At 31.9% G+C, this 13,236-nt stretch overlaps 1 protein-coding gene across 1 annotated transcript; it reads right to left on the bottom strand.

Annotated features, from left to right (window-relative positions):
• Positions 1 to 3,427: 3,427 nt before the first annotated feature.
• On the bottom strand, positions 3,428 to 11,672 carry LOC114720825 (prolyl 4-hydroxylase 1-like). The gene is made up of 10 exons (XM_028906545.1): positions 11,621 to 11,672; positions 10,071 to 10,123; positions 9,253 to 9,318; positions 8,719 to 8,793; positions 7,829 to 7,903; positions 6,816 to 6,886; positions 6,677 to 6,728; positions 6,472 to 6,561; positions 5,020 to 5,112; positions 3,428 to 3,553 (listed from the first exon to the last, which is right to left on the bottom strand). Exons 1-10 carry the CDS (start codon positions 11,670 to 11,672, stop codon positions 3,428 to 3,430), a joined length of 753 nt encoding a protein of 250 aa, XP_028762378.1.
• Between the last annotated feature and the right edge of the window lie 1,564 nt (positions 11,673 to 13,236).

Genomic DNA, 13,236 nt, shown 5'->3' with positions numbered 1-13,236 from the left:
GGTGGTAGGAACACTGAACTACTTGCCGGTGAAGAGACAAAAAGAAAATAAATGAAGAGTGAAAGAAACAAATATACTGATTCAATGCATGGACAACGTAATACGTCGCTTAAGAACACGAAGAAACAGCATTGATGTCCCATTGCTTGTGAAGAGTCAATTGATTTCTCTTCTTTCTTTCACTTTCAAACTTTGATTTGTTTTCGGTGAAGAATCATACTTCTATGCCAGTATTTAATCCCGTCGTACGCCAACGGATTTGTTATTGAATTATTTAATGATTTATCCCCTCTTACAGTTGTACTTTCACAGGTCAAATTTTTTTGTTTTTAAAATTCAACAGAAAAACACTTTTATTTTTATTTTTGAATTTTCTAGGAGTATAACCCTGTTATATAATAAAGGGTTAATATAAATTTTGATCCTTCAAATTTGTCCTCATTTTAGTTTTGGTCCCTCAAGTTTCGAATCATATGTTTTGGTCTTGCAAATTTTCTTTTATTTAAAATATTAATCTCTATAATCTATTAAAAACTTATACCATTTTGCCTTTAAGGGACTAAATCCTATGGTTTGAAACTTGAGGAACTAAAACCAAAATGAGTGCAAATTTGAGGGACCAAAGATTATATTAATCTTATAATAAAATATAAACTGCATCAAAATTAAAATAAATTATTAAAATTTTAATTTTATTCAAATTAGATATATCTGATTGCTCGTGAAGAGTCAATTTATTAAAAAAAATTGATTACCTATGTTTTAAAAAACAGATTAAATATGTAAGCTTTTAATAAAATTAAAAGTGCATAATTGATTTTTTTTATGAGAAATTTATTTATGTTATAGAGAAGATTTACATAATTTTAGTAAATTTGTTAAGTTTATCTTAGGTTTCAGGGGGGAAAAAAAAGAAAAGAAAGAAACTGCGTAAATATATCAAAACTCAAAATGATTATTATATATAATTTACTCAAAAAAAAATCGTCCTTCGAGTGTTTGGATTGTGTGGTCCAAAAATGGCTTTAAATAATAAAAAACATTTTAAGAAAATTTTTTTGGCTTATGAATTTTTGTGAGAATCTGTGTAAGAATATCAATTTATGTCATTATAAAACGTAAATATGTTTTGATGTGATTTTGTAATAAATACGCAAGAATATGGAAAAATGAATTACCATAGTTTAATGGGAGAATTTCATTTAAATCCCATGTAACTCTAAAAGTTCACTGTACCCTTTTGAGGATAAAATGAAACTAATTTCTAGAGCGAAAAGACAATAACAACATTGCAAAGCAAGAAAGAAAAGTGAATTTATAAGTAGAATACATAAATTTACAGTTAAGATAAAGTTGTTTATAACTAGTGTAAGGTTGTTTACAAGTGAAACAAATATTCACAATAAGTCAAGGAGTTAAAATTCACAAGCGAAATATGAGAATTTTCAAGAATTCAGAAACGAAATATGAGAATTTACAACTAAGATAATACTATTCATAAGAGTAATAAGACCATTTCTAAGTGGAGTAAGGCCATCTACTATTGGAGCTAATATTCACAAAGTCAAGGAGATTTGGGGGATGCTAGGAGGTCGTTAGGGATTAAATGAGATGCTCGAGTCTTTAAGATTGAGAACAAGGTAATTAAACATCTACATGGTACGATTTTAATTCCCGAATTTATCTTTTCTGACAAGGCTTTCAACAAGATTAGGAAGCCATATGAATTGAGCCTAATGCGGAAGATTATGAGCTGGCCGTTTTAGGAGGTCCTTGGATGATCTCTGACTACTATGTGATTGTCCAAAAATGGACACCCAAATTTGATCCTAAGACTGAAGCTCTTGAAGGAGTCTTAGTTTGGATTCGTTTTCTAGATTTAGCTCTGGAATATTATGAGGAGGAGATACTTGAAGCTGTGGGGAATCAAGTAGATTGAAGTAGACTGTTGCTACTGGTTTAATTTGTAGAAATTAAGAAAATTAATTGAATTAGTTATTTGTTACAAATGTGTATTGATCTCCCTAAACTTTCGTTTTTAATCATGTGTATCAGGTGATTGGAATCATCCTTAGTAAAAACCCTTTACAATCAATAGGGATAATTTGGATTAAAAAAATGAGAAACAAAATTAATTGAGAGTTTATATTTAGGACTATTTAATTATAAATTAGCTATTATATTAAAGACAGAAATTTGTAGATAAGAAAGAGTGATCAGTGGGGTTCTAGAGGCTAAAGAATTGGGCAGTGAGGAGAATTTTAGAAGAAGCTTGGGACTTGGGGTATCACCAAGTTCTGCTGCAAGTGGATTCAGTGAACCTCACTAGAACTTTAAAAGGAAAACGCATTGAATCTGGTTTCACCACAAGTTTGCTTCAGAGCATTTTTGAGCTTCTTGAAAGAGTGGGAGGAGAAGATTTGTCCAATCAAGAGACATGTGAATAGTTGTGCTGAGAGCTTGGCGAAGATTAGTTACAAAATATAAGAGTCAAACTTGCTTTTGGAAGTGATAAGGCTGTCCATGGGAAATCTGGCTTTGGATTGATTGAGAATGGAACCAAAAGTAGAACAGGATAGGTTGTGTGTGTGTGTGTGTGGCTTTGGCCACATTTTGTGATAAAAAAAAAAAAGTAAGAGCAAAAACATAGTACTATTCCAAAATTTTATATGAAATATTGAGTATTGATTCCATTATTTTACCTAGGGGTGCAAAAACCTGGTGATCCGGTCCAGTCCAACCCAAAGTGGTCCGAACCTATCCATTCAGTCTAAATAAACTATATAATGAAATTAGACTAAACTGGACCAGTTGGTCGAACTGGACTGGGTTTCAGACCAAGCAATCAAACCACCTGGATTGGTCCAGTCTAGTCGAGGTGAATTTTTTACTTTTCAATAATTTTAATTTAGATGTTACCTTTAATTTTTTTTAAAATATTTTTAGATATTTTTATATATTTATGATGAAGTCTTAATATTTTAGGATGGGTTTTATATGATTGTAAGTATTTTTTGTTGTTTTAAATTGTATTTATCATGATAAACTCTTGCTTCTCATAAAGAAAAAATAAGAGGGCCTTTTATGCGTTAAACTGATAGCCTTTTCTTGCCACAACAAAATAAGAGGGCCTGATTTCATTCACAAGACCTAAATATCAAAACAAGCATAAAAAGCATCTTCTTGATAATTTCTAACGTCAAACCAAATATACATCAAATCTGTACAGTATGCTTATACCATGTCTAATTTAACTCCACAAGCAATATTAACAAATCAACTAATAAAGCTCTCATCATGGAGCATTTTATCTAACTTCACTTGCATGTTATCAAGAATTATTCACAATCACTAATCTGTGTATAACTATACACAACTTAAAGGGAAAATTTCATCAATGGAGAACCCTCTGTATAATTTATTATACTCATATGACACGCTGAACCTGATGGAAGGCCCTCTGTCTCATCCACTTTACTGCAGACCACTTTGTTCCAGAAAGTACCTCACATGCTTTATGAACGCTATTCCGATCTGATTGCCCACTTAGTCCCTGAATAACTCAGCAACACATAAATATGTTACCTATCTTCAGTCATAAGGTTTACAAAATATGAGATCACACTTACAATTCCCTTAAATTATTGTTTAATCTTACTTGGAAAAACTCTAATTCATAGAACTTAAATTCCTTTAAACCATTATAGAGTATAGAGTCCTCTCTTCAAAAAGAATAGAGGAAAACAAAGTAGAACACTTAGTGAAGTTATTGAATGTGAATTTTGGTTGCTAATTTATTTTTTAAAAAAATGGTTACCAATAGAGTACAATGATACCATGCAATCTATGTAGTCGACTTCACCTAGTGGGGTAATGCTTATTGTTGTTATTGTTGTTATATCACAAAAATTATATATAATTTGAAATTAGCATATGCTAAACCAGCCATGGCATGGTTGCAGCCAATCTAAATCCTCCATATTCAAAAAACTAAACACGGTCAATAAAAAAAATCACAAAAGTAAATGTCAATAATGTGAATTTGGAGGTGTGGAAGAAAAAAAAGTTAAAAAAAGGGCATGAAAATAAAATGAGTCCACAAACGATTATTTTATATTTCTGTGTTTCTCTTTCTTTTTTTTTTTTTTTGACCTGAGTGTCTCTCTTTCCACGCGCATGAATATATGAATGTAAAGGTAATTTGAATCACAATGGATAAAAGGAAATGAAATGGAACGCTAAAATGATCCAAGAAAAAAATGCTGATGGTAATCCATAACAAGGCTGGAGGACATGGACTTGCAACGTGTGATTATTGCAGCACTATATAAAATAACAAGAAAAAGAGGAAAATTTTGAGGTACTTGTTAAAAAGTAACTTTTTCTACCTTGTGCAAAACATTGAATGATTTGTATATTGCCACATTTGACGTATAAAATTTTTTGCTAATTTTACTAACAAGCTATTAGTTAAGATGCCAAGTGGTCTCGTTCCTATAAAAAAATAATAAGTTCAAATTCCAAAAAATGTATTTATTGGGAGGGCTTTAATTTCGACAGAAATTAGTCTCAAACGCAAAGTGATTTAAGGATACTTTAACTTGCACAAAAAAAAAATCGCTAATTCTAAGCTCCAAGTGATTTTTTTTTTTTTTGGGTTGTTGCTAGAAATAATAACTCAGTTCTGCAGCTAATGATGACACAATAATTCCCTTGACCCAACGGATTCTATCTTTCAAAAATAACCAACAAAACTTCCAAAAATGGAAGTAATAGCACAGTTATAATAACTAGTTGCTACCTACAAACCACATCAATACTGCGACAATGTCTCTAGCTGTTGTGTTGTGTGTTAATTTTAGTGTCCATGTTTCGTAGGCAGATCCTATAGATAATAAAATCTACAGAAAATCACATTATTTGTAAGCTTGAATAATGGGACTCATTTTTTCCTAGTTGCATGGAAAAATGTGTCTAGTTGCTCTTATATAACAAGCTAAGCAAAATATGGATACTAACCATACTCCAGAAAAGTACTGCATTTCCTTTTATAGGTTTCACAGATAGCCCTTCGACGATTTTCCCACCACAGTTACACTCACCTGAACCACCCTGCAATGCATTTACGTGTGTTAGTAACAGCCATAGTATCCTCCTACAAAATATTCCAATCAAAATTTGAGGTGATGCCAGCATATTACAGCAGTCATCTTACCAGCTCATTATACGTTAGAATCAAGATAAAATATCAATAATAAAAGGAGTAATAATTTTTTTATTGATTAACATAACTGTTTTGTTCTATGATGAGATAATTTAATGAGATGAATCAGATTGTAACAAAAACATAAATGCTCAATACCTAATTGGTTTGGTAACAAAGAAACGTAATTGGTACTTTAAAACTTAGGAGCAGGACATCTGGACATGATTAAGAACCTTTGTTCTATAACTGTAACATATGGCTCAACCTTATAATAAAAGTATATCCAAAAAGTGTCAGCAATAACATTCACACGAACACTTTGAGTCTAATCACGTTTTAGAATAAGATTGTGAGCCCATGCTTTAAACAGTCTAAGATGAACCACATTTCCCATAGCTTATGCGACTTCTCATAAATTTTTTATATTATTGTTGATATAGATTTAAGGAGTCAACCAGACATTCATGAACAATGATTTCATCAACCAGAAACCAGTATCCAAAATTCTGGAGCTCATGAAGCACTGGCAAAAGATGACTCGAGCAAAAAGGCTTGTGACCAGTGAATGAATTGAGATAATAGTTTAAGGGTTAATTGTTAATTAAACCGAGGTCAACTAGTGGTCGAGCCAGTCATTTAGAATAATATAATTTAATTAAAAACATATGCATATATATTTTTGAAAAGTGTAATATTTAAATGAAAGGGCGTTAATTCAAGAGTAATTAGAAGATTCATATATAAACCATACATAATTTAACAAAAGGGAGTTAATATAGCGCAAATATGATGAACTGCTATTTTAAGCACAATAAAGCAAGGAAAAAAGATATACTCCTCCGGTCCTAAATATAAGACTCCTTTTGTAGTGTAAATAAGATAAGATGGGGGCCTTATATTTAGAACCGGAGGAGTACAATTTAACTCACTCAACCAGCCCAAAACTCAAAGCCGAACGGGCCAAGGAGCTGGTTCATTGGTATGACCCCCAAAACGGGTTGGGTTTTCATACTACGTGTCAGTCAAACATTAGTAACAGACACTGAATGTGGCAAAGTAGTAAATTCCTCTGTTCTTGTCACTCTCTTCCCTCTTTCCCTTCTCCATTTCTTGTCCAGATTATGAAACCACATCAGACTCCTTATCTCATATAGAAAGGAACCTATATTTGTGACACTTTAGGGTCAAGCTGCACATCTGCTTCATATAAAATAATGACATATAAAATAAGCAAAATGAAGGACCTCAAGAAACAAAAAGTTCACCTTTGGGAAATATGTTTCACCACCCTCAGCATCGTCACTTAGATACATAAGCATTGTTGCTATTCGCTGCCCACCATTTTTGAAATTGTGCTATTGTGGAAGAAGAAAAGAACAGAAAGGTGCAAATGGTTTGATTAAAGTCATTTCAACGCAATTCTTGTCATCACAAAATGGAAAAGACAGCAAGGAGGGGAATAAAACTCACAGTATCACTAAAATAGTCAAAATGGGTTTCGTAAAACTGATTCTCCTCATACCTGTGATCCTGCACATGTTAGCCTTGGTACCAGGAAAATCATCACCTTTTGTTTGAAAAGAATGAAGGAAATAAAGTCATGTCCCACCTCAAAATTTGAAGTGGCTCTCCATTTTCAACTGGCACTTGAGCATATATTGAAATTCTTCTTTCAATTTCCTGGGCGTGTTAATTGAACATGTTTTATCAATATGTTCAATTAATCCTCACAAAAAACAAAAGGCTTTTAACTATACAAATCAATAACCAAATATGCAACACAATTGCAAGCATAGAGCAAAACTAACCAATAATTTTGAAGGAAACTAAAAGTTTCATATAATAAAACACTAATCATCATTAAAAAAAAAAAAAAAGGTGCACAAGAAGAAAAGATTGTCAATATGATAAATACATAGAAATCAGATTGTAGGTCATGCATAGTAGTATATGGAATGGGGCAAAAACAAAATTAAAAAAAGAAGAAGAAGAAGAAGACAGTAAGGTCACTCAAGGTTGAGCCTTGTTTCAGAAATTTAGCAATTTCCATTAACAAGAGTATGACTTTATTTTTTAATGAAACCAAGTTATCTCAGTAAAAGGCCACAAATATTATATTAAATTTGAGGATCAAAATAATAAAACTAAGTATTCTCGGAAACAAGTTACAATCTAAACAATCACACACTGCTTGTTATCCTCTCCGTCCTCTATTACTTTCTACTCAAAAAGAAGAAGAAAAAGAAAGAAAAGGTGGCAGGTGCGCAGCTCAAATTTATGTACAGGACATTAATTTTTTGGGAAGTAAGAAGAAACTAATGCATCGAGAAGAGCCCTTTCCTCTCTTGATTGTCCATCACTTAGTGGTATTGAATAAGCAAATCCTTCCCTTATAATTGAAATTAACTTCTTTTCTTAGAATCACATCAATGTCAAATCATCAGTTCTTACGAGTGCTTTGTTTCCCACGGTTTCAACTCTCAAAATACTTGAAAATAACTTCTCGATGACTAGGAAGAAACGATGGATGAATTGAAAAACAAAGATGTTGGGTTTCAATAATAATGGGAGGCAATTAAAATAAAAGACTAAACAAAAAAGTATACTTGTTAACAAACTTACCTGCACCATTGGGTGTAGTCTTTCTTTCGAACTCAGGAACATGCCAGAGCTTGTCCTGCCTTTGCTGTCGACACTCTATGAAAGATGAAAGAAAATCAGATATGGTGCAAGGTGGCAGGCTACAAACTCCTATTCTTATTTGAAGGACACAGACAATAGAGAAGTTGATAGGCTATAAATAATCATCTGTAGAAGGAGGATAATCACTGCTTCATACATTTTTTCTGATTTTCTCTTCTTTTTCTCAAACTCTCTCAAAACTCATCATCAAGATTTTCTTGAGATGTAAAGAAGGAAAGATCCTTTGGTCTTCTGCAGTGTTGGCAGTTCTCAGTTTCTGCACCTTTTAGAAGAAAATATGGTCGTTTTGGGTCACGTTACAATAGCTACGCACCCTAGTTACGACCGTGAAAGTGAAGTGTGACCTACTAAATTCCAACTGCACTACTGGCTGAAATGTAAACTTATACGTAGATGTTGTATTTATGGGGGAAAAAACTAACTCTATACATGCAATAATTGATAATGTCATTAATGATGCAGATTATCTCACTGTGAAACAAAAGGTTTTCTTTTTTTCTTTTTGTTTTTTTTTCCTAACTTCAGATCTTATAAGAGCGAGGAAAGGAAAGAAAACCCTTTTTTTAAGTGGCATTTGACTTTCCAATCATAGTGTCCTATGGTTTCTTACAGTACTGCCCAAGGAAACATACTCAACATGCCTCATGCTACACGGCTCTAGTTTTAACATAAGAAATGTAAAGCTAACCTCATTTCTCACATCTAACGAATGAGGTATCATAGAAAACAACCAGAAGAATTATAGGCATCCAAGTTCATATTTTGGATGTCTAGGTAATGAGAATCAATCAAAATAGAAACCAATGTACCTTTCCTGTTTTGCCATCTATCACTCGTGAACTTTGAAGGCGAGGGTACCCTAAAGCCTTAAGATACTCACATTCCTGTAAAAGAAAACTGACTTCAATTTCAGTATAGATGGCCTTGCAAAGCTCTAACGATCAACAGCTTTATTCAGAAGCTATATTTATTAAAACTTATTGGTAGTAATCTTATTGTTCTATAAGTCACGATTGTTTCTCATCTCACATCCACAAGACGACCTTAGATGGGTTTGCTAAACACAACAACACATCCTACACTACTTCACAGTTCAAACCTAGCAGCACCACATGAGAAGTACCAGAACATCAGGAGAAATTAAAATACATATTGATGAATAGAGAAAGTGAAATATGGTGACAACCGATGCTTGGCACGATGTACCAGAACTGATTTAAAAAAACCCGAGTCAGCTAGCCATGCTACTAATATAAACTTGGCCACAATCTTGGTCCTCTGTTTTATAAAATGATCCCAAATCCACCATGTTAATAGAATTGGGCAAGCATAAAATGTCATACCTCCATGCTTAGGAAGTTACGTAGTAAAATAATCCGTGGAGACCAGCTAAGAACTTCAGGTTTGATCTATGGTCACAGAAACATAGTCAAAATCAAGTATTTGCATGCAAATCAACTCTACTCTCACAACAATGAGAAATGACCTGAACATTAAAACAAATTTGAGATTGAGAGTATTTAAAAACTAGAATAAACTGAGAGGCAAGTTCAATTAATTTTAGCATAGCAATTTACTACGCTAAAATAAAAAATAAAAAAGATAATAAAAAGGAACTCAAATGCATTCAATCTATACATCAACACAACAAGAATCATCATGTACTAATAATATACTAACACAAAAGTTCATTTACATTGATAAAGAAATAACTTGTTATATTTTAATAACAAGGGGCAATCACAACCAAATGGTGTTTTGGACCTTATTTGACCCCCAAAAAGAAAAAATCACAAGACATTAAAGTAACAAATATCATAACATATAATTTTGACATATTAAATTGTTAACAAAGAGAGCATATGGTTGATGATGATTCTAGAACAATTTGAATTATCCAAAATAAATTATATAATTACCACTTTGAAAATGACAATCTATCAATATATGTCCAAACGAGAATTGAGGAATGTGAAGAAAATTCTCTTACTGGTGTCTAGACAAAAAACTTCAAAAATACTTGCAACAGTTAGACGGGCCTTTTACTTTATCTGAGGTTAGAAGTTCTTTCAGAGATGCTAAAAAACTTTCAAACAAGAACAATAGATTCAGGTATTAAGAGTTGGGGAAAAAAAACGAACAAACAAAGAAATCTACATACATATCTGAGACGTAAGATTTCTGCTTCCTTGTCATTTTTCCAAAATGGAATACCTGAAAGATACAAATTTAAAAAAAAAAAATGAAAAGAAAGGATTCTAATCATGAAGGGGCTGCAGACAAGCTACGTATATAAATCAAGAAAAGTGGCTTCAAATGAATACTAGGACAATGGCTCCACCAATTTTTTTTTTGGGGACGTCTTTTATAGTATTTACACATTCTAACAGTAATAATATAATAAGAAGCCTATTTCTTATTGCATGGAAGATAAATACATTATTTAGTCACTTTTTTTTTTTTTGCTATGCATAAGTATTCTCATATTAAAGGCAATCCTAATCGAGGCATTGTCGGTTACTAAATATAAGTGCCTCTCCAGCAAACTTAAAACAACAAATCATTCCAGTAGAAACCTAAGACATGCTCATTCCGTAAGAACAATCAAAATCATTCCCAAAAAAATTGGAAAAAAATAAAATCTGACACTAGGAAAAGGTGAGTAAAATTCCACTTGAACAAACAGGGTAGGACAAACATTTCAACAGTTATAACAACAATGTGGCGGTGTAAAGTCTATATATGTAATAAAACAGGGCAGTTTCAACATCTTCAAAAATTCTTAAGCCCCATTGCTACATAGTACGAGCGCAAATTTTTTACCAAGTGAGTCTTCCGGTTGTCGTAAAAGTGCCAATTGAGAGATAGAACCTGTCATTCAAGAAAAGAAGACAATCCATTTATATGATTGCATCATGCCAATATCATGATTTTTTATTATCATCTCTACATCAAATTGGAAGATATAATTTTCCCTTTTTCTTTGGGGGAAAAAAAATGTTGGCACTTTCATTTTGTTTCCTGGAAGCTGATAAGTTTTCCATGAAGGTAAGAGAGACAAGTTTCTAAAAGAAAAGATTCTCCAGTACTGGCTGTTTGATATTGTTGGATGCATTGGGACTTCACTTTCATTCTTTTGTTCAAATATTTTGGTAGATGAGAACAAAATCAGCAAAAATTAAGGGTTAAGATACATCCAAAGTCCCAAATATTTTATCGGTGCAAGATGGACGTCAAAGTATTTTGTGGTATTTTTGAAGTATTTTTTTAAGTGCAGTACATTCGAAGTATTTTTTATACATCCAACACTCTAACGTATTTTTTTTAAGGTACATCCAGCATTGGCGTTGGATGCACCAAAAAATATTTCAAAATACTAAACACATTTAGAAAAATATTTCAGATACTAAAGCCAATCAAGTGGGATCCACTTCTTTTTCCCTCTTTTTTGGTCTTTTCTTTTTCTTTCTTCCAATACATTGTTTCTCTCTCTTACAGTGAACAATACTGCAGATAAATCAGAATGTTTGGAAGCTATCATGACTTCTTGATCACCTTCACAAAACAAACAAAACAAAATGTAGTATTTCTTGTTTGCTAAAAATGCAACATGAAGCTCAACCTGAAAATTACATGCAAAAGTAACAACAATGACCAAACAACCCAAATTCAAATGAGCATATATAATTTTGATATTCCTTTTTTCATTACCGATGATCAAGCCGACGGTGGCAAATGAGAGAAGCCCAAAGATGAACTTCATGGTGATAGGAACCATGAACTACTTGCCGGTTAAGAGACAGAGAGAAAATGAAGAATGAAAGAGAAGTGAAAGAAACAAATACACTGGTGGCCCTTAAGAACACGAAGAAACATCATTGATGGCCCATTGCTTGTGAAGAGTCGAGTGATTTCTCTTCTTTCTTTCACTTTCAAACTTTGACTTGTTTTCGGTGATGCCATTTTTAATCCCGTCGAACGCCAACGGATTTTGTGATGAATATTCTTCGCTACTTTTACAGTTGTACTTCCACACGTCATAGTTTCTTTTTTCTTTTTTTTTTCTTTTTGAAAAAATTTCCGTCAAAAAGTATTTTATATTTATTTTTGTTTTTAAATTTTCTAGGACTTTTTTATAAAAATAAAAGCAAATTGCATCAAAATTAAATTAAAGTATAAGTTGGTCCAGTTGGTATATATGAGAATATTTTTTATCGAGTATCTGTAAATATGTCTGTAAGATCCCATTTGGTACGAAGCATTAAAAATAAGGGATAAGAATTGGAACTGGAATTAAGAAAACTTATTAAAACAGTGTTTAGCATGAGAGATTTTTTATTATATGGGATTAGACAAATCCGTATATGTAGGATAGGAGAATACCATAGTAAGATGTGGCATTCTCCGATCCCACCTCAATAGATTTACTTAATCCCATGTAACAAGTAATTACTTATAGTAAATACTTTTTTTAATGATTTTATCAATTTCAATATTAATTCTTATTCCCATTTTTAATGTTTCATAACAAACGGAATTAAAGTTTCTTGTAATCTTGAAAACATATCCTATCGAAGAACTCATCTAGAGTTTTGACAAACAACTCACCTAAAGTTCATGCAACAAAAAACAAACAATTATAATTGAAAATTTAACATTATTAACATTAGACATATTTAATTGTTGTACGTAAAACATTGATATATGTTTAAGGCTAAATAATATAAAATTTCTTGAATTTTATATCATATACTACCACCAGTTCTTAATATAAGAGTTAGTTTGACTTTTAATTTAATTTTAAATATAAGATTCTAATCCACTTTATCTTTCATATTTATCTATTTTTTTCAAAGTAGTCCTTATAATAGTTGCATATATTGAATATTTAATCAAATAAGAATTGATTAGCAAGGGTATTTTAGATAAGACAATATATATTTATTACAAATAACTAACTTAACTAATTTTCTTAATCTACTCAAATTAGTTAACTAGTTTTTATATTAAAGATCGGATGTAGTATATAAATAACCTTTCCAACTTTTGAAATTTTACAAATGTTAATTTTTGGTCTCTCAAGTAGAGGAGGAAAAACGGGGCCAAGCCTGTCCTATTTAGGTCTGAAAATTGTGAGGACCAGGTTTAGAATTCTCCCTTTCAAATGAAAAACTGGCTTAAAAGAACTGATCCTGTAATGCCAAGGGTTTAAACAGGCTGACTTGTTTAGGGTTTTTTTTATTTATTTAGGCTTAAACGGGCCAGCCCATATTCTTTATTCTGATTTTTATTTTGGTCTCTTAAATTTTAAATTATAACTTCTAGTC

Source organism: Neltuma alba, unplaced genomic scaffold (assembly GCF_004799145.2).
Source record: "Neltuma alba isolate B1F8T4 unplaced genomic scaffold, ASM479914v2 tig00012000_pilon, whole genome shotgun sequence".
NCBI classification, from domain to species: domain Eukaryota; kingdom Viridiplantae; phylum Streptophyta; class Magnoliopsida; order Fabales; family Fabaceae; genus Neltuma; species Neltuma alba.
Note: the sequence above shows the minus strand (reverse complement) of the source record. Positions and strands in the feature narration are given on the sequence as shown.

Excerpts from the sequence above, each read along its gene's own strand:
- LOC114720825 (XM_028906545.1), bottom strand. The coding sequence starts at position 11,672 with ATGAAGTTCATCTTTGGGCTTCTCTCATTTGCCACCGTCGGCTTGATC. Across the intron at positions 10,124-11,620 it reads CACCGTCGGCTTGATCATCG|GTATTCCATTTTGGAAAAAT; the intron begins GTAATGAAAAAA and ends TGTATCTTTCAG. Across the intron at positions 6,562-6,676 it reads TTGACTATTTTAGTGATACT|CACAATTTCAAAAATGGTGG; the intron begins GTGAGTTTTATT and ends CTTCCACAATAG.